The 22273-nt window shown below is 40.6% G+C and overlaps 1 protein-coding gene across 2 annotated transcripts in view; it reads right to left on the bottom strand.

Moving 5' to 3' along the window:
- The window catches only part of spryd3 (SPRY domain containing 3), a 64350-nt gene that overhangs the window by 19392 nt on the left and 22685 nt on the right, over window positions 1-22273 (bottom strand). For both annotated transcript variants that reach the window (XM_044351866.1, XM_044351865.1), the window contains exon 7: window positions 10526-10675. In XM_044351866.1, the coding sequence (XP_044207801.1) occupies window positions 10526-10675 (150 nt within the window). The remainder of the gene's footprint in view (window positions 1-10525; window positions 10676-22273) is intronic.

The raw sequence follows: 22273 nt of genomic DNA, 5'->3' as shown, positions 1-22273 counted from the left end.
AAAAGGCAACAACAACAAAAAAAAAAAAAAAAAAAAACCCTTTCATTGTGTCTCGAGTTGAAAGAAATACAACATTTTAACCAGGATGACGTCCAAAAACAGCGAAAGGTCAGCCGTTAGCGAGTCACTGTAAAAGGAAATGTGCTTTTATCCCGAACGAAAGAAAAAGCCACAGATGACGGATGCAGGGGACTAGAGAGGCACAATATTACTCAAAAAACAAAATAAGGCTGATTAAATTATTACTATTAGCACCTGTGTGGGCAAGAGACATGAGTAATAGGGACACTGCAGACAGACAAGAGTGCAGCGTTTGAGGCCAGGACATCAGGGAAACATCAACGATCCTGTCTGACAACCCCATTGGGGCTTGAGGAACAGGAAATGGAGATGGATGGGGGGGGGGGGGGGGGGGGGGGGGGGGCGGGCGGAGGGGGGAGGTGGGGAGTGAGAGAGGGGAGACGGACAGAGTGAGACACCAGCAGAGGAAGACAGAGAGACATGGAGGAATGCAGCTACTGCTCCAAGCCTGAAACCCCTTGATCCGCCAAGTCTGCTCCTCTTCCCCCTCGTCTCAACCACAAGCCCGAGGATTCCTCTGGCTGACTGGCATGTGGGCTGCATCTCCGCGAGGAGAGGAAGGTCTGGGCGTTTGCTCCCTGATTGATGACCCGCAGTCACTAATCTGATCAGTGATTTGGAGGAACACTCTGAAATAAGACAACATTAGGAACGGCTAAACAAATAACGGGTGGATTTATAGTGCTTTAATGTAAACCGCAGACTTGTGTCTGATAAATGGATCAAAGTCTTAAATGCCTGTTTTCATAGACGTCTTCTCGGTAATTGTTGTGTCCATCATCTCCAATTGAAAAACATCTACTCAGCGAGCTCTATCTATTAAATAAATATGTTGTGATGGTGAGAAAAACTGAGGCAGCACTCCGTTCTCTATACTGACGATACAACTTTACAATATCTTAGTAATTACAGTAATAAACAGCTGGATATTGCTGGATTTTTAGCCGTGCTAGCTGCCTGGCTCAAGGGATGTCAAGGTCGGTCGGTCGGACGGTCGGCCAAGCGACTGAAATAGTTCTTCCACTTCCTCGGTACACCTGCACACAGTTTTTTTAAAAAAAAAAAAAGGTACTTGGCAGGTCGGTTGTTCCAAGCATCTTGGAGAAGTTGCCACAGCTCTTCTGTGGATTTAGGCGTCTCAGTCTGGGATTACATGAAAAGACAGAAGCAACTGACTCCATGATGTTGAGATCAGGGCTCTGTGGGGGCCGTACCATCTGTTGCAGGACACCTTGTTCTCATTGTCGCTGAAGATAGTTCTTTATGTCTCTGGCTGTATTTTTGGGATCGTTGTCATTCTGCAGAATTAATTTGGGACCGATCAGAGGCCTCTGTGATGGTACTGTATAATGGATAAGGATCTAAACGTCTAAAATACCTAAAACGTTTATACAGAACTGTATATTCATACTCCTTGTAAACTCTGGTTAGCCCCCTTTTTAGAGACTTTTCATATAGCACCATTAACTTTCAAAATTTGGGGAATTTTTACACTTTAGCAACCCCCGTTAATGTTACCCAAGATAGCGTTATGTTTGCCAAACCCATCTGTTAGTTCTCATCCTAGAAGCATTTTCTTTTGTAACATTAAACTGTAGGAACAAGTATGTGAGCGAGGCAGCCAAAAAGAGGTTATGTTCGGACGAAACAACAAGTCTGATCTTACATTTTTCATGATCACACTTAATACGAGCTCTACACTGCAATACAAGAGCAATACTTCTTTACTTCTATGTCTTCTACATGGATCGTTACACCGTGATGCCGACTTTCAAGTCTTTTAGTATCCGTATCCCTAACCCTAACCCATATCATGTACACTGTGTAGCCATCAAGTGCATACTAAATACCCCTTTTTACCAGATTTTCATTTAAATTCAAGCCGAGGAGAGCATTTTCAACCAACTCATGGAGCTAAGTTTGCTAGTTAGCATCAGTTGATAAAATCTGCTACGCTGGTTGTAATTTCAGTCTGCAAATCTGTCACTAGATAAACATGATAAGACCGCTTTCGCTTATCTCTGTGTGAAATCAATGACCCATTTATTTAAAAATTACAGAATTAGGGGTGGTTAATTTGTCACCATTACCATTGTTAATTGTGTATTAAATCTCAACAGCCGTAGCGACGGTAATTAAGGGAGTCATGGTTTAGTGACTTCAGTTGGTAACAAACAGCGCACTTTTGTCTTCAAATGAGTTCGACATACTCAAGCTGCTACAGTATAAATGATACCTGAAAATTAGGTAGTGTACTTGTAAAACAGTGGAACAGTGATACACCACCCAACATATCATTATGATTTTTTTTTTTTTTTTTTTTTTTTTTTGCCAAGTGGTTTATAATAATTGTGGTACACAGATGCGGAACATTTTTATAGGAGTGCAAAAATAAGATTTTAAACTTCAGGCTCTCTCGGTGTGAATATGATGTTTTTTCAGTCAGTAATAACCTGTTTTTAGCCATCAATTATTTAAAGCACAGATCATATTGTTTAAAAAGACTTGGAGCAGCTTTCCCTCTGATAGAAGAAACATTCCACCCTAATGTGGTTTGGAAATTACAACAGTTAATGCTGTGACTTTTTGTTTTTCGAATCGGTGGTGGCGCCACTAAATCACACTTACACTCCTTCTCTATCAACATATGATGGAATACATTTTACAGCAAGAAGACCATGTTAAGCAGCTGCCTCTGATATACTGTAAATTTTCAAAACATTGTCACTACCCCAACCGGCCTGCAGAAGCCATCAGCGAAATGCAAGCTGCTTCTAAGAACAACAAACACTGTCGTCGTGTCCAGAGCATGGTGGAGCAAAAAGCGTGCAATATCAGATCTGCAGCTGCTACACCGGTGTCATCAGAGCTGCCTGCATTTCCACACTGTGGCAGAGTAAACAAGTATGAAAGAGAAAGAGCGGAAAGGTGCGGGCAAAGAAGGGGAACCTTGTGGAAGCAGATACCCATCATCTACTGCGGCTATCACACTGGCATATCACAGAGCTGCCTAAAAATATAACTAAAGCCATGAATTACCATGAATGTGTGTAATGTGTGTGTGTGTGTGTGTGTGTTTTGCAGGTAGAGTTTGTAAGAGGCTAAGAGGGGAGGGAAAGTTGTGAGTTTCTGTTTGTACGTGCCCACACAACCTCACTTATAGGGGTTGGGCAGAGGGAAGTAATGCAGGTCTGTTTGTTTAACCTTGTGTCATCGAGCTAAAACCTCTAGCTCCCCACGCGATAACGGCAACCGCCTGACATTAGCGGATGATCTGGCTGGAGCGAGGAGAACAACAACTTTTTTCCGTGTCAATATGTCAAGACACGTTCATCGCTTTCTATGGATGCAAATGATTCTTGAAATAAACGGATAAATCCATTAATGATTAATGAATAAGTGGCACACATGGTGTTCAGCTTAGCAGTATATTACACTATTATTTTATACAAATTTTTATACAAATTTTTACCCAAATGTGTCCCAAACAACTCATTTTTCCATTTGGGTTCTGCAAATTTTCATTCTATAAACCTTTCAGGTAACCATTTAAGGTGTCAGTCAGGTATCAAAAATGGATTTTTTGTGTGTGGAAAGAAAAAAAACAAACAATTTGCAACATATCATTGATAACAGCCTCAAAAATCCAATATTGACTGGACTATTTTTAGCATGATAACAAGTACAAAATGACATTGTTAAAATGCTAATCTATAGCAGGTAATGTTTTCCATGGTCACAAGCTTAGGTTAGCATGTTAGCATTAACATTTAAGTATAGCTGCGGATGATGGAAACGCCATTATTTTGCAGGTATTTGGTTGTAAACCAAAGAACTGAGCAAATATACCTTTTAACCTGATGTTGGCGCTAGCTTATGTGATTGAATGACCGACCTGCCTTACCATCTTCATCACCCTTTCTGCACATCTCAAACAATCATTGCAGTCACACACCAATAAATTACAAGGATCGTGATGACTTTGGTGTTGTCTCGTGTGCAAAAATGACATCAAACCACATGTTTTTTAACGTGTTGTCAGTCTTAATATTAATCTCTCTAATTGCACCAAGGAGCACCTCCTAAATTATGTGAGTGGTGCCGTGTGTTCTGTAACTTCAACGTCATAGGTCTTGGCAGAGTGACTGGTCCTTTGTTTGATCCTAAATTGACCCTGTTATTATAAACAGGTTCACAGGAGCAACATTGAAAAAGGTTAGTAGGACTGCTTCATCACGGGAGGAAGAGGAAGGGAGCTGTTCCCAGGACCCGGTCCCGGGGCATACCAGGACAGAGGAAACGCTGCCATTCCAGCCTCCTGAGTAGTTTTATTTCTTGTGTGTGGCTTTATGACTGTGTTTATGAACAGAACAGAGAGTGAGTCAAGACAATCATCAGAGACACAGGGTCAAGGGTGAACCGCAAAAACCATCTGTTTCAGTCACACACTGATGACATGAACCACATATCTGTTCCTTCACCCCTCCATTACAACTATCACACATATTCCGCCCCACTCCCTAACCCACCTTTACATTTTCCATCCTCCCACTGTTCCTCAGGGTTATGATCTTTCTCTTTTTTTTTTGCAGGATTTTAGGGGTTTGTTTGTTTTTCAGGACATGAGGGTTTTCCTGCTTTTTTTCCTGTGTTTTTCATATTCTGAATAGCTTCCCTCGAATTTTCTACCTCCTGACTTTCAGGCTTCCCCATCTACCTTGCTACCCCACCTCCTTAAAACCCTGCACTCCCCATCTCCCCCCTACACTCTTCCACCGCTAACTAAGCCTAGATCTCTTTGTCCCACACCCTAGCAACCGCTGTGTGTACCGGATGAAAAACAACCTTGCTACCAAGCTTATGCATGCTGTACATTCATGTAGACCCTTATCTTCAGAAAGTGAGAGGTCATGACAGGTCTAGGAATTGTAGTAGGGTCAAAACAGATCTTAGATTACACACACACACACACACACACACACAACACAAACTTATCACATAACACAAATTCCTCCAACTTCCCTGTTGGACAGGAAACTGGCAACAGTGGCTTTGGGGATTCAAAAATTTACTTCCACCTTTTTTTTTTTGACAAGTTGATTCGATTTTAACGTCTTGAACTCTTTTGGAAAGGAAAAGTGAAGTGAAATGGGACAATTTTTGGTCATGCAACATGAAAACAAGACTAAGAGTCTACAGCCACAGTAGCTGTTCTGTGAGGTTGTACTTAGGCACAATGCTGACAAGCTGATGGTTAGTAGGTATAATGATTACCATGTTCACCATCTAGTATTGGACAAATTAAAATTCTGACGTCATGGTTGCACTAGGTAAAAAAAAAAAGTCAGGGGTTATAACAATTCATCCTGAGGGGGACATGAATGTGTCCACCAGATTTCATGGCAATCCATCCAATAGTTGTTGAGATATTTTACTCAGAACTAAAAATACCAACCTGCTGGTGGCGCTAGAGGAAACATCATTGGATTACTAAAGTCATTAGGATTCATTATCTTGGGATCATGTATGTTTGTACCAAATTTCTTGGCAATCCATCCAATAGTTGTTGAGATATTTTACTCAAAACCAAAAATGCCAACCTGCTGGTGGCGCTAGAGGAAACATCATTGGATTACCAAAGTCATTAGGATTCATTATCTTGGGATCATGTATGTTTGTACCAAATTTCTTGGCAATCCATCCAATAGTTGTTAAGATATTTTACTCAAAACCAAAAATGCCAACCTGCTGGTGGCGCTAGAGGAAACATCATTGGATTACCAAAGTCATTAGGATTCATTATCTTGGGATCATGTATGTTTGTACCAAATTTCTTGGCAATCCATCCAATAGTTGTTGAGATATTTCAGTCTGAACCAAAGTGGTGGAATGACCGACCAACATCACCATCCCACCAACGTGGCTAAAACAAAGACCCAAATAAAAAACTATCACTTCTCATGAAACATGACCGGCGGGCTACTGCTAAAGTTAAGATGGGAATAGAGACGTAGAGCTGGTATAGGGGGATAAAGAGATTTGTAAAGTGCAGAAAATACAGTACAGTACAAAGACGAGCATGCAGTCAGCAACCACAACAAAGACAGAGACAGAGAGACAGACAGGCAGAATCCAGCAGTTTGTGGGGCATTAATGAGCGGATTTGTGTTTATATTCAGGCCTGTCGTCTTACCACGGGATGCTACGGGAATGAGACCAACAAGCATGCAAACTTGCGACTGCTGTTGAGTAAACAGTCATTACCCAAGCCCTTCAATTTTCTGCTTTATCACCTCTCCTGGACTTAAACTTAATGTCTTTATAATGAAACCCAGATGCAGAGAGAAAAGTGGTGGAGCAAAAGTAAGGAGAAGGGAACTCTGAGGAGGTTATAGGACTGGAGTTATCACCACTCAACGTCTTCCTCACCCATGGGAGCACGTCTGTGTGTTTAATTGAGAGCATGTGTATGAACATGTAGCCTTTTATAGCTCCATCAGAGAATATTCTACTGATTTTGTCTCCATATTCACAGAACATAATTCAGTAAATATAATCGATGTAGATTTGAAGTATTGTATGATTTAAAGACTTTAAACTGTAATTAAATCATCTTATCTGTGATTTGAGCACTCCTTACGTTACTCTGCGACTCAGTACATTAGTAACTCATAAATAATTCAAATCACAGGATAACATACGGCGTGCTGACATGCACAACTAGACGATAATGCGAGTTTCAGTCTTATCATTTGCCACGACACCCCTTAACTCATGTAAGAGAGACAGCTAACGCTACCTACAACAAACCCCATCCTTTGTATAGCGTGCGACGAACACAACATCAGTGTGTGGGAACTGCCAAACACTCAGCAGGTGTTGAAATAACCATCATAATACTATAGTGGGAATAAGCGCTACAATTAGCAAGCTAGCTTAACTGCATAAACTTTCCCAGCGAATGCATTAAGTACATAACAGCTTGACGCTTCTCCCAAATGTCAACTATTGTAAAGGGACAGACGTCTTAAATCGCTGAAGCTACGCTATGTGAGCTTGTTGGGGGAAAAAAAAAAAAGGGAGAAACAAACATATTTTATCAACGTTCGTAGCATCTAAATTAGGACATTCTCTTGTCAGAAGGTTGCAGCTTAGACGATGTTTCCACAAATATGTCCAAAAACTTGTTCTATTCTGTTCTGATTTAATGTTGTGTCTTATTCTTTCACTGTCAGGTAGAAGACATTTATGAATTTTTTTAAAAGCAGAACAGCCATTTTTCCACAAAGAGGATGATCAGATCTTAAAATAATGAATATATTACTAATAAATTACAGGGCATGGATGGAAACCTGCAAGCAGAGCACACGTATACTGTGCAAGTTATAAATATCACAATATTTTTGACCAAATACCTCGATATCAATATTGCAACAATATTATAGGGATGACTATCATCAGTAATGTGGATATAATGACTAAGTAGGTAAAAGCAACTAATAGAACAGCTAGAACAGTCTGGTAAGTTCAGAAAATTACATCTCTTTACTGTAATGCAGCCATTAAAACCAGGAAAAGACAACACTTGTCATATCATAATATTGATATAATATCAATACATAACCCAGCCTTAGTGCAAGTGTATTTCTCCTCCTCTCTGTGTTCATCTATAGCTCTCTTTGTCTTACTGTCATCTACTGACCTGCGCTTCTCTCTCTCTGTTCCCGTTTTATAAATCGCCTCTGAGACCTTGAAAGATGTTGTACAAGTTTCATCTTTTATTTTTGTTATTAAAAGGAGCAGGAGTTTTGACCCTGGTAGAGAGACAGTGCTGGCAGCTCTCCACGGACCTTGGCTTTGGCAGTCGCTAATATTTCACAATCATAACATTTTCAAGGCTAAACTTACAGTGTGTGAAAAAAAAATATATCAAATCATGAATCCATACTGTCAAAATAGCGTCTGAGTCAGAAGAATAATATTAGGTAAACATGTAATACAAATAGGTTTTCTAAAAGAGTCCATTTATTAAGAAAATAGACGTTTATACCAGTTTAATCCCGTACTTTATAAGCTTACTAGAGAGGATAAAAAACAGTCCTAATTAAGGGTGTAACAGTACACAACCCGCTGACAGCTGTTTTATGTTGATTGATGGTTTAATTGTATATAAAGTAGTTCAAACTAGCTCCACATCCAGTAACTACAACAGTAACATGCTGCTCTAACACTGATGCTTCACTATTAATAATCTAATTATAGTCATATATGATGATATATCAATCAGAGGAACCGAACCAAGTGAAAAGCCGACCATAAAAGAGAGGGGAGGGGGAGTGAGGAGACACGGTATTGCTTCACTACAGAGATAACAGAGCATATTTTAATCATAGTGTTGCACTCAGTCAGTGTTATAGGTCTCTCGTTTGTCAATTCTGACAGCGGCGATGTTACAGGGTAACCACGGTAACCAGGCTAAGCCTTGGCTAAGCCGGCTAGCATACATCCATGAGCATGCTAAAATGTTCCAGGTGGAAGTCGCGCTCTAGAATGATTGTTCCACACGTCAGAGTTAAGTGGATTATTAAACTATTTCGACAGCAACCGTTTGAGTAACCAAGTGTACCGAACCGAGGAAGGTTCGGGATGAATAAACGCACCGTTAAACCTCTAGTCTTAACGTAACTGACGTCAAGTTCCTAAACAATGATGCTCATACTGAATCAGTCTCAGCGTCAGCGCCCAAACATCTACAGGTTTGTCTGTTTTATTCTTCAAAGCAGGTCAACACGGTAATAGTCACTTGCAGAGCTGCAGCGCTAATGCTGAAATGGGAACCGCATGTGCATTCTTTGGAAAAAGAAATGAGGGCTCAAATGAGAGGTGTTAAAATTTCTCTAATTGTATTTTCCTCTTGGACGTGTTTCATCTCCACAAAGTAGGCCATTAGATCCAAAGAGAATGGCTAAGCTGCTGGATAATGGGAAAGAAAATTAAGCTGATGACAACTACCACTATGTTTACTACTATTAGACTCTATTTCACACAGTTCAAGCCTCCTAAAAAAAGAGTACATCCACACTAACCCGGTTCAATTTGTAAACACATCTTTTTTTTTTTTTTCCCTCCTTTTTTCAGCCCTCTGTCGGGACTAAAACTGCGTTTTTCTCCCCCCCCCCCTCCAAAAAAACGGACCTTTTCCAAAACAGCCTCCAGAGTGTGTAAATCTTAAAACTCCAGCTTGTTGTTCCAGTGTGTACAGGGGAAAACTGAGCTTTTGCAAAACAGTGATGTAAGCTTCTCAGTGAAGGTCAGGTCTGTGTAGGAGTAAAAAAAAAAAAAAAAAATTAAAGAAGACGACCTTTATTCACCCTCTAACTTTCTCTGTGATTGTTTGAATGTCAATACGGCCCAAAAAAACAAGAGTGGAAATTTCTCCATTAACCTGGATTTATGCTGATTTTGTCAGACGACGGTGCGATTATAAAATAATAATTTTATCACCGCGGCGCAGCGGCTTGCTGTTGGTGTTAATGGGCCGTGATTAAATAATTATTTCATACTCACACACACACACACACACACACACACGGTATAGAGTGATCACATAGAGCAGGGGGAGATGAGGTTTAATGGGCTGGCACTCGACACAGTAACAGACTGTCTGTAGCTGTCCGGTCGCAGTCGACTGTGTGGCAGCAAAGTTAAGGAGACAACTCTCTCCTTTTTCTGTGATTAAATGTCAATGATATAGCTGATTACACAGCACAGCTGCTGTCATTATCCTGTATTTATGTTGATTTTATCACACAACTTTGCAACCATTAAATAATTATTTGGTCAGCCGGGCTGTCTGTCTCACTCCTTACTCCTTACCAGATGTTGGCTGCGATACAGTTTTGTTGTTTGCCAACTGAAATGCAGGCGAAGAAGAGATTTAGCCGTTTTAATGCGTTTCACTGTAGGCAGAGGTCGACCTCAGAACGCTAGCGCGGACGCCAATCGTCCGGTCTTAGTCACTCATCATCATCTTTTCTCTATTCGCTGTGATAAAGATTTATGTGGAGGATCCTACCTTTAAAAAAAAAAAAAAAAAAAAAAAAAAAAAAAGACACTATCACCGCTGCTCTTCCAAGATTACAACATTCCCAAGGCAGGATCTGAGGAACGTTTTGCAGATGCTAATGACCTGCGTAATTCCCAATCCAGGTTTTTGTCAAAGTTTTCCGTCATTATAGTTGTTAGCTCAACCACTTGTTGAACGGGGACCAGCGGGGGGAAGAGTATAAGTCAGCCATTTGGAGGCTTATTCATGCAGTCCACGTCCCTTGAGTGCATTAAGCTGGACAGTAATATATGACAGTGAGGGGAAAAAAAACTTCTGCATTGAGTGTAGATGTGTGTGTGTGTGTGTGTGAAGCTGTTCTTTTCTTAGAGAGCTCACCCTTCTTGCCAGGCCCAGAGCGATATAGCACTTCTCTCCAGCATCTACGATCTCCACTTCATAGTAGTGGCAGCGGGTGGTGAGTGGCTGGCGGGCCTGGGCCAAACCCACGTCCATGATGCTCTTTCCTTCGCCAACATACTCCAAGAGCTGAGGGAAGGGGATAAACAGAAGGATATGGGGGAGGGTGGTGGTGGGGGGGGGGGGGGGGGGGGGTTAATATGTTGAGATACAGTATAAACAATATATTGATTATAATGATATAAACATGAGCATAATAAGATGCAGGCTCACACTACCGACTGAGTTATTGCCTAATTAACTCCGAACCGCGAGGCTCATTCAGCTGAGTAATGATGATCACAATCAAAGATGTTGCTCGAGAGCTTTCGCAATACTACGATGTTGACGCTGAAGGAGTCAGTATGCTTCAGATGAAGTGCTTGTAAGATGGTTAAAAAAAAGAGTCTGAAACCTCCTATCTCTAACATTTCTGACATCTGAGTGAGTTTGTAACATCCCAGAAAACCGATCCAGTAATCCGACATTCAGTCCCACTTCACTCAACGACTGGCCAGGTGTGTAGAGGTAAGAAAGTGGGAAAAATTTGCACAATTATCATGACTCCCTCTTCTCTATGGTGGCTGTTTAGAACAGCTATGAATACTTTTCTCCATCAGATGTGGTCAGTTTGTTCCAAGCATACCTCAGCCTTAAAGGTGCAGAAGATTAGTTTATTTGTAGTGTAATAAGAGTTAATTATTTATGTCGTTTTGCCATCAGCTCTTAGAAATGTCATCAGTTGTTGTTTCTTCACCTAAACTGTATCCTCTTTATTTCCAGTTTCCTAGAGAGAGAGAGATCCAAATAGTGAAAACCGCTCCGACCTGGGCGCCTCCTTTAAATGATTGACAGGCATTAATCTAATTAGTGTTGGCAGGAGTCGACTTCTTCTTGACTTCTGTGTGAAGTGTTTATCAGTGCAAACATGTACGTTTTGGCAGATTTCTTTTGTAGTCAAAAACTGGCACGGAGCTTGTTCCAAATAATAATAAAAAAAAAAAAAAAAAAGATAATTGAATTTCAACCAGAACTGATTACAAAACAAAGTGAGCTGGTGAAAATGAGGCGGAACGGCAGCTCTGTGGTCGGAGTTTTGTGAAGCTCAGCAATGAGTGAGTTGTTTTTTTACTAATTAATTGTGAAATGGCAGCGATATATATTTGTTACATAGACATATTTTACTGTTACAGCTGTTGGAGCGTGAAGTTTAATAGCTTGTCTCATCTCTCTGAGCTTGTTTTGTTATTTTAAGAGGGTTGCTGAGCAGATCTGTGTATTGATACTCAGATTATTGATTGTCCTTTTGATTTGTTGCTTGTTAGGTTGAACTTGGTGAAGCTACTTTGTTGTATTTACAGCTCATCTCAGTCACACATACAGTTTATGATTGTGGTGTTACTTTACACTACGTGTCATACTGTCCTGGCGAGAGAAAATCTGAACAACCAACCTGAACAACCTGTTTTTTTTTTATTTGTTACTTGATGTAATCTGTAACATCACATGTATTTCTACACGCAGCTAATAACAAAACAGTAACTATTAATCAACTTTCCTTTAACTTCAGAGTTTGTCAGTAAAAAACCTGTTTCTACCGTGGCTGAATTTTCCTGACTTTCTTTGTTTCAGTTTTTATTTGACTGGTTAAAGAGCTGGCAGTAATGAGTCTTTTTTCAGTGGGAAAGTTGAGATGGAGACAGCAGATCAAGCTTGGGCAGGATCCTAGTCTTATTTTGTTCCAGAGGCGAAAGACTTAACCACGCAACTGGCTTTTGCAAGTGTGTGTCCTACAGTAAAGTGAGTGGGCATCATGATAGACTGACACTTTCCAAAGCCACTCAAACTCTCAATGAACCGCCCATGGCTGACTATCCTACAAGTATGAACAACCGCATGAGTGATTGCATGTAGAGTACACGGTGATAATGTGATTATTTTTAGGTCTATTTTAGGTCTTAAGCATCCAAACAGGTGGGGATGGGTGGGTACAGGTGAGTAGGTGGGCCGCTAGGCAACCGCAAAGCCTTTAGGCTGAGCGTTGTTTCCATGCCATGTGAGCGCATGTGTGTGTGTAATGACGAATATACGCCCCCAGTTTGAAAGTCTAGGATGACAGACAAGGTGGGGGTGGACGAAATTACTTCTGTATTAAGCCTTTGTGTGCACGTGTTTTTGCATGTGTGTGTGTGAGTGTGTGAGTGTGTGTGTGTGTGTGTGTGTGTAAGTAACACCGCCTGGGTGTGCTGGGTTTCACTAGCCAGCCACTTGAAGGACACACCTGGTGGGAACAGCTATTCAACATCCATGTCAAAAAAAAAAAAAAAAAGTCAAGTGTCTCAATTAAGTTATTACAATTTTCCCTTTTTTTGTTATTGCCTGTTGCCTAGCGATCCCTCAAACTGGAAAAAAAAAATGAAAATGAGGCAGTCGAAAACTTTCATTTAAGTCTGTGAGCTTGACGATAGATTAAATGGTTGGTGAGAGCAGTACTTACATAGATGTGTAGCTGTATATTATACGAAATTATGTTTAATGCCAACTTTGGTTCATTTCAAATGATCAAAACCGAAAAAACAGGTTGTTCGTAAACGCGTGCAGTGTTCAAACTGTGCCCACATTAAAAGGAAAATACAACCGACACCAGAGATTTTTGGAATTCTTACAGTGAAAACTTAAATTATCAATGCAGCAGTGCATCAATGCCACAGGCTTTAATCTTCAAAAATATCCATGAATGCAGAGCAAACTTAACTGAAAGGTTGTTTAAAGATCCAGTCATGTATTAAGATGTATAAAGATATTCTGCTTGGAACAATAATGTGTTTCTGATGTGATTTTTCCACCCAAAAAAAACTACTAGACATCTACTCCTTCTCCCTCATCCAGTCTATGAAGATGCAAATATATTCATGGCGGCACAAAGCAGCACAGCGGCTTCTCGGGCTCCTGGTTTACAGCAAAAAGAGTCTCTTAATGTTAGTAAGTGTGCACATAACACGACCGGTGCAACTAGGCCGAGAAGGTACGGCCCGACAGAACTTGTGAACTTCTCAACAACTTGCTCGCCTCACTTCCACTGAAGCTTAGGGTGGCGTTCAGCAGACTGCAGCTCCTGCAGACACGGCGCCCTGCAGCGGCGGACTGATCTGGCAGACCGCAACGGCTCATGTGCACGGAAGCAGAAGAGGGGCTAGCTGGCCGGTCTGTTAGCCAAGCTAAAAGCTAACGCGACCTAGCCAACCATTCCGACGCTCTGTCCGTCTGTTTTCCCTATCTGGAGAAATCAGATTTCTCCAATCCCTCTATCCTGATTACGGTGGCCAGTTTTCCGATTTACATGACAGTTAAGAAGAAATCAGTTTACTGGAGAACGTTCACAGTAACCCTTAAGTGCACGTCAACACGCTGATTGATGATGAAAGTTAGCGCATGGCCGACCTCTCGCTAGTTTCCTATTGCAAAGAGCTTTCTGCGATGCACTTTTTACACTTATAGAGTGGAAAGAGGATCTCTTCACATTCCTGAAACCCAAACCGGATTTCTTTACAGTTTCCTTTATAGTACTCTAGCTGATTAATTGTTCACATGGATAACAGTTACACCTCCTGCATTAGCCTCCACCTTTTTTTTTTTTTTTTTTTTTTTGTTACAGACTGCCCTTTCATGTGTACTCTTGTGTCTCCTTAACCTACTCCACTTTCATGCCTGGACAACTGCTGTTCCTTCGGGAGAGCAGGAAAGAGTTTCGGTGTTTTTTTTTTCTCTCTCTTGCTTCTTGCTGCTGAGTAATGGAAGGAGGAGAGACAGGAGGGAAGAAAAAAAAAAAGAGAGACATAGCCTTGAGCGAAGCATGCCTCACTGAGATAGCTGACAATCTCTCTCTCTCTCTCTCTCTCTATCCCTCTTTCTCTCTCTCTCTCTCACTCCTATAATTCTGAGTAGGTAAGAACGGTGATGATGGTGTGCAAGATGTGTTTTGTTGAGCCGCTGCCTGGGAAACAGATGTAACGCCCAGAGAGTGGTCCTGCCAATTTCCTGTCACACCTAATGGAGGGAACTTAAAGAAAGGTGAAATTAAGAGACCTCCTCTGTATTATGCGGTTCACACTTCCACCAAACTCTGACCTGATTAGAAGAGTTACTGTTGAAATGACAAAGAGTGCTTTTTTTTTTTTTTTTTTTTTTTACATTAAATTGTTTTCCATTATCTGTTCAACTTGTGGTCCTTGAAAAACTGATATATTGACATAAAAATCTGAATGATCTGATCCAAATGTGCCACTTTAATATGGAAAATATATCCACTGGCCTTGTCGTTTTGGAACAGATGCTGTGATTCCCTGCTCTAATTCATCTCTCACTTGGCTTGGGTGCCTTCCAGTAGCCAAATCTGATTTGTCCATCAGTCACTCTTTTTTGTGCACATAGCAAACTGATGGACTGAAAAACCCCGACGCCATAACGCCACAGCCGATTACAGCCGCTCCGTCTTATTGCTGCTTTTTTTTTTTTTTTTTTTTTTTTTTTTTTTAAACGGGCTAACAGGTGATGTTTGTGCTGAATGCATCCACTAGTGCTGAACGGTGTGAAAATTACTCTTCCTTAAACCGTGTCATGACTTTGTTTACATTACCATGAAACGCGCTACATTGGCTCTGTCTTTTTTTTTTTTTTTTTTTTTTTTTTTTTTTTTTCTAAAGTGATAAATTACCTGAACAAAACCGCTACAAATCACAACCGCCTATTCATTAGAAGCGGAGATATTTCAAAACATCATAATCACGCACATGTTCAAACTCAACTCATAACGGTAGGTCCTCTGCTAAAACCTCAAACATCATACTCGGCAGTAAATTATTGTATTTTCAATTTAGTGTGATTTTTAGATTAGCACATCCAAAACAAATCAATTACTTATTACGAAGCTTTAACAACTTTCTTGTTTAAGCGTGTGATGTGTCGCGTGACATCACAAGTGCTGTTAAATTACTGTTAATCCGCTTTGCACGCTTCCATACTGTGACCTTTTGCACATTTGCACATTTTTCCATTTACTTGCTGTGTATTTATTGTTACTACTGTGTCATTTTATAGTAGCTCCTACCTTCTTACTTCCTCTTTCCTAACTGTGTGTTGAGCAACTGTAACAAAAGCAATTTTCCCTGCAGGGATCAATACAGTTTTTTTCTGATTGTGATCCTGACAAGCGCTTGCTGAGGGACTAACATTATTTAACTGGAGTAGGAAGTTCAAAGAAGCACTTAGCAGCAAAACAAAATGCAAAAATCAAAACATAACCTGTAATTACCATAGCACTGACAGAGTAAGTGATGTGCAGTTAGGTGAACAAGTATTTACTGTTAGAAGACAAGATGATATTTGCCTTGATGCATGCAGTATGCCTCGCGGCAACATTCCCACCTGCAGCAACACTGTTTTAAAAAATTCTGCAAGACAACAAGAGACGTTGATGTTGAGATCTTTATGTTCTCACAGCCGTCACATGCGGTATGACACTAGCAATAACATTTGAATACTACGCAACCGCCACAAGTTATTTCACGAAACAACGCCTGAAAACATTTGACTGTATGCGGTCGCTCCGCAGGTTTAATCAATCAATCGTCCCTTCCAGATTTCCTTTGAAACCTGTGAGAGGCGAGGACCCACATTGTTGCCCTTCGCTGACACCTCATCACGCACACCGGCCATGTGGAGCTTTTCATCACCTTTTAATTCGCTCCATTCATTATCACCATCACCACTGCTGGGAAGATGTTGCCCAAATTAACTTGCAGGCTCCCGGTGCCAGCAACCTACTGCCACCACCGGTGATTTATTTGGACAAAGATGTAAAAAAAAAAAAAGTACAGTTTTGCAGGAAGGTTGCCAATGTTGGAAAAACACAAGCTGAATATGAGCGGAGAGAAAAAGAGAGAGAGAGGACGGCATGAAAAGATGGCAAGACGTATATACTGTAGGTATAGAATAATAAATTCACAGTTGTCGTACTAGTGCGCTGCTCAGAGGGATGAGGAAGGTGATTTATGACCATTCTTCAAGGATCCAAGTCAGTACTGCTGTCCAGAGACTACACATTGAAAAGAAGCTTCCACTTCCAACTGGATTCACCAAGAAATACACAGAGCCTGATTTACTAACATGAAAGCACAGGTCAGATTTCCTCAAAATATCTGAGTATTTACCACAAGGTTCACTAAAGCAGCAGCTTACGATGTAGTCAGGTCCTGGATCTGCCCTCTAGCATATTCAAGCAGTGAGGAAGAGCAAGTAGAGTAAGCACAGCTCAGTGGTGGGATTTGTCAAACATCACCAAGTTCAGAAAATAAATGATAATGTAGGTAAGTGAAGCTGAAATAGAAATACTAACTACTTAACTGAAGAGATTAAAGGGTGGGTTCACAATTTTTCAAGTTTATCTTAAAACAACAGTCAGATGTCCGAATGAACACTGAAATAGTTTTTTTTTTGTGCTGTAATCATTCCTCCTGTTTATACTGGCCATTAGAAGATCCTATTTCCCTCAGAAAGCTTTATCTGAAAATGTAGTTTCAGCCGTCCAAACGAGTCAAATCAAGTTCAACATTACAGTCTTTTTTTAGTTCCTCTTTTTGTTACTACTAGTGCAGTGCCCATTTAAAACGTGCCTGTTCAGAACAGGCTGATTACTCAATACCTAGAGAGAACAGTGCCCGTCCCCTAAACGCCTCTCATGCAGACTATCGGTAGACACTGCAATTTACCAATGCTACCTAAACGCCTCACACGCAGAGTATCTGGAGGCTACAATTCTGAGTTGAGCTGAAGTTGATCGGATGAACTGTAGCACTCATTTAAAACATGTCTGAGACATCCTTCACTATGTCTTGAACATACATACAAAGTTCCCACACATGAGGAACATTTCGTTCTCTGTGGTAGTTCTTACCACTGCAGATGTAATCCCATCTCTCACCACAATGTGGTTTGCAATGGCAGAGTGGCGCTGTCCGTATTTCCGCTCGTTGAATCCATGTGCAGAAGAAGAAGCAGAAGCAACGTTTGTTTATGAGGTATTTTTATATATTTGTGAACATGCCTGAGACATCCAGCACTAAGTCTTGAATATACATGCCAAGTTTCGTTCACAGCACACAGTTCAATAGTAGAGCTTAAGTCTTTTAAACTTTTTCAAGTCTTTAACACTACTGATGTAATCCCACCTCTGACCACAATGTGGGTTGCAATGGCAAAGTGGCGTTGTCTGTATTTCCGCTCGTTGACACCACAGGCAGAAGAAGAAGTAAATCAACGTTGTTTATGAGGTATTCTTATATATTTCTCAAATCCAAACAACTTTACACATCTACACTGCACTTCCTCCTTTCTCCAGCAATCCACCTGCCAGGTATGAAGTAGATCAGATGAACAGTTCTCAAGATATATGAAGGACAAACATACAGACAGATTCCTTGCTTTATATAGAGAGATACCTCTACTGCAGGGAAACACTGTCCGTGGAAACACAAAGAGGGAATTTGATGCTAAAAAGACTGTAAATGTGTCAGATATCCACTTGATGTGACTAACTCAGACTGCTGAAGACTCATATAAGCTTCACATCAACTTTTAAATGCATTTTTGCACTAAATGACTGTGTGGACACATTGTGGATTTTGGCCTCCATCACTTCCATTGAAAGATTGAAGGGAATCTTTAATGAACAGGAGGAATGATTACAGCGAGGAAAACCTGTTCATACGGGCACCTGACTGTTGTTTTAAGAGAGACTTGAAAAATTGTGAACATATCCTTTAATTTATATTTAAAGTTCAGCTCAACTTAAGAAAAATCTGTTCAATAAATGTAATATTTTCTCAGGTTTGATGATTAACATGCACGACTCCAGGCACAGAATCATACTTTTGTTTGCATAGCTGTGAGAACATAATGTAAATTTTGTCATTTTCTCATTTCCGTGAGGTTTCCCTGCATAAACTTAATGACTGTACAGGTCTGAACACTACACAGACACCGAATGTAGTATAAACAGAGCTGGACCTGAAATATATAATTGATTAATCCATTAGGCAATACAACTATTTTGATAAATGATTAATTTCTCAGCTTTTTCCAGCTTTTCTTATGTAATAAATTGAAACTCAATATGTTTAAGCTTTGGACAAACAGGCAAAACAATAAATTTGAAGACGTCTCCTTGGATAAAGCAATGTGTTATGGGCATTTCTCACAATATTCTGACATCCTATAAACCAAAAGAATAATTTCTTAATCGAGAAATAGATTAACTGATTAATCGATGATGAAAGTAATCATTAGTCTTAATAATCAGGGATCAGTTTTAAAGTACATTCAGCCCTTCAGAAACAAGCCACAAAAACAGACTTAAATCTGAAAGTGAATAAAATTATCAACACGATATTTCAAACCGTTGTTAAAAACAGAGAAACAAGGAGAGAAAAGTTGAGAACATGTAAACACCCACACACACAAAAAAAGGCCCCAGTAGGTTTAAATTCAGTGCCTTCTCGCTGTGAGGCGACAGGCGACTGAAGACCACAGTTGAGCCACAGTTGGAAATAAATTCTGCTGAAAAATTTCCTTCAGACATAAAAGCAGATGTTACATAACAATGTCAGCGTGACACTGTATTACACACTATTTAAAAAATGTTTTTAAAGAAATAAATCAGCAGCGTACTTAAGAACCAATCAAAGTCAAAATATATTAAACCTCTATGGGTGACCTGGCCACGGGTGACCTGGATATCATTCCTCTGGTCTCTTGTCAATGCAATAATAATAATAATAATAACATCATAACAGCTTACAGCAAAAGCTTAACGTCCCCCTCTACCACTAAAAAACACCTCCGGGGAAACACAGCTTACGATCAGTTATGTAAGGATAGCTAAAAAACAAATGAGCTGCATGGTACAGTGGGTTTGGAAAGGAAAACCTGTCAAGTGAGAGTGTTTTAATACCTCTATAAGAATATCAGGGAACCTTAAGAACAGAGAGACTGAGAAACTGAGCAAAACAAAGACTAAGGAGGGTTTAGACAGAACATGAGTGCGAGGCTGTCAACATGGAAAGGGAATCTCAAAAAAAAAAAAAAAAAAAGGTGAAACAGAGCCAGTGAGGAAAGAATGAAGAGAAAAATATTTTAAAAGGATAATGGGTGAGTAGGGTCATCTTCTGGTGACAACAGCCAACAACTGGGGTCCAGATGCGGACAAAGCAGAGCTTTTACTCTTGTCATCTTGTGTGGAGCAGGTCCAATAGGCCGCGACGAGCCAGCCTCCGCTCGGTCCGTCGACTTTCCTCGGATTTACTTATTCCCGGTTTCCTCTTTTCTCACGCTGCTCGATCAGAGATCGGGAGGCAACGGCAATGGTGCCGCTGCTAGGGCTGGGAAGTTGCAAACACATCAAACTTGATGGGAAAGTTGTGAACTTTCATCCAAGAGCAGTGTCATGTTGGGATTCACGACTATTGTTCCCAGAGGAAGGAAGGAAGGAAGCAGGCAACCTTAGAAGGGGCGTTGGTACTGAGCTGGCTCTGGCAATTGGAAAAGGTACAACGAGGAACGGAGCAATGATGATTATTACAATCTTGACAATGACTGGTGTGGCTCACGCTCACATAAACTTTAAAGCCGGGGCAGAAGAGGAGATACCCCGGTGAAGATACTGCAATGTGTAGCAGAGTTACTGAGAAAAAAAAAAACGGCTCCAACTTTTGTGCAGCACAAAAAAAACTGTGTCAGAGGGTAAGATACATACATCTTGAAGAGTTTTAATCTCCACATGAAGGGGAGTGGTGGTGGTGGTGGTGGTGGAGAAAGAGAGAGAGAGAGAGAGAGAGAGAGAGAGGGGGAGGCAGTGAACGTGAGATATGGGCTGTGAGGGAACGCCGGTACTCTTGGGGGGAAAAACTGATAACTGCAGACTCAGGTGCTGTCCACTTACTTGTCGGCCCGCTCATCCGCAGCTGAGGGGATTAAGTTGGTGGGCACAGCGACTGCTGTGACAACAGGAGGCAGAGGATTGGAGGCTCGTGTTCGCACTGAGCCGCACGTACGCAGTGGAGAGCCAGCCAAATGTCTCCTCTAAAGAAAAACAGCAGAGCAGGAGCGTGGTGGCAAGCCATAAAAAAAAAAAAAAAAAAAAAAAAAAAACTTCATTCATGTGGATTATTATCGAACATGTTTTGCCTAAGACACCTTCCGCTGACAGTCATGACAAAGAAAGGTGAAGAAGAAGAAAAAAAAAATCCCTCCATGTATGTGAGATGAAGAAGTCAGATCACTTGTAAAGGAACATTATGTTTATTAGTGTGAAACTTAAAGCCAACAGATCAATCAAATCTTTATCAACAATGTTAGCGGATTGATTTTAGAATCTAAAAAGCTGTTGAAAATGATTTTCATTCCAACATTTAAAAGCAACTTAAATCAGAGCTTTTTTTAGTAAGAGCTGTCTTTAATTAGAGAAAATAAATAGATAAGAAAAGCACTGCTGCACTGCCCTCTATTGGTAGAAAGGTGCAGTCTGTTGGGTGTGGTCACGTGAGGTCTGTTGTACTTGTGGCCACACCCAGACTGCTTGACACTGTTTCAAGCTGCTGGAAAACACTTTGTAACATGTTTATATTTCTGTAGATCAGGCTGCAAAATTTTTTTTGTCCACCAGTCAAACAGCTAGTGAATGTTCAAATTTTTTATCAGCCACTAAATAAATAGTTTTTTTTGGTTGGTGAGTGATGCAGTGGCTGCCTTTGGTTGGTGTCTGGTGCTAATTTTGTGCTTTGCTGTAAGTGTAAAAGCAGATATGAAACACAGGTTTGGCTAACCCGATGGATAGGAAGCCATTAATACCGACACAGTCTTAAATGAAAAAAAAAAACACTGAAAAGAGCTGAAAGTCATGAAAGCGTAGTATATTTCCACTCGTAGACCTCTTGTCACGACTTTATCGACTCGACGTTTCACGACGGAATTTGTTATTAATGTTTCCGCGACAGATGTGGTCAAACCGCGACTGCAGATGGCTTTATTTAGGTGGAAAACACTGAACGGAGATTTTTTTTAAAAAATTCTTTACAAGTGGCTTGATTGCATGAATTAAATGGAAAGACATGAGCGTAGGTGAATATATCCTGTGGAACAAAATGAGGCCAAGAAACAAGTTTTGAATGTTGTTTTTTTTTTTTTTTTTTTAGCAAAAAAATTTGCACGTATGCTCAGACTTATAACTCTCCTTTATAAATGTACAGGGACGAGAGGAAAAAGAAAAAAGGAGAGTAAGTGAAGGAAAAACTGAAGTTTCTGGGTGAGTGCATGAGATTTGTCAGAGGCTGAGCTGTCACACACACACACACACACACACACACACACACACACACACACACACACACACACACACACACACACACACACACACACACACACACACACACACACACACACACACACAGAGTCAGTCAGTCAGTGCGTATGTTTCCAGCTAGCCACAGCAAACACTCTGCATATTAACTGCAAAAAAACAGTCCGGCGGTCAATTTGGCGATAAACCACAATAGTCATGTAAACAAGTTCATTATATTGTACGTGCAGTTTATGCAGTTTTTGCAGCATTGAATAAATGCAGCCATGTCTAATTCT

This window comes from Thunnus albacares, chromosome 5, assembly GCF_914725855.1.
Source record: "Thunnus albacares chromosome 5, fThuAlb1.1, whole genome shotgun sequence".
NCBI lineage: Eukaryota > Metazoa > Chordata > Actinopteri > Scombriformes > Scombridae > Thunnus > Thunnus albacares.
The sequence above is the reverse complement of the archived record's forward strand: the minus strand, read 5'-3'. Positions and strand labels throughout refer to the sequence as shown.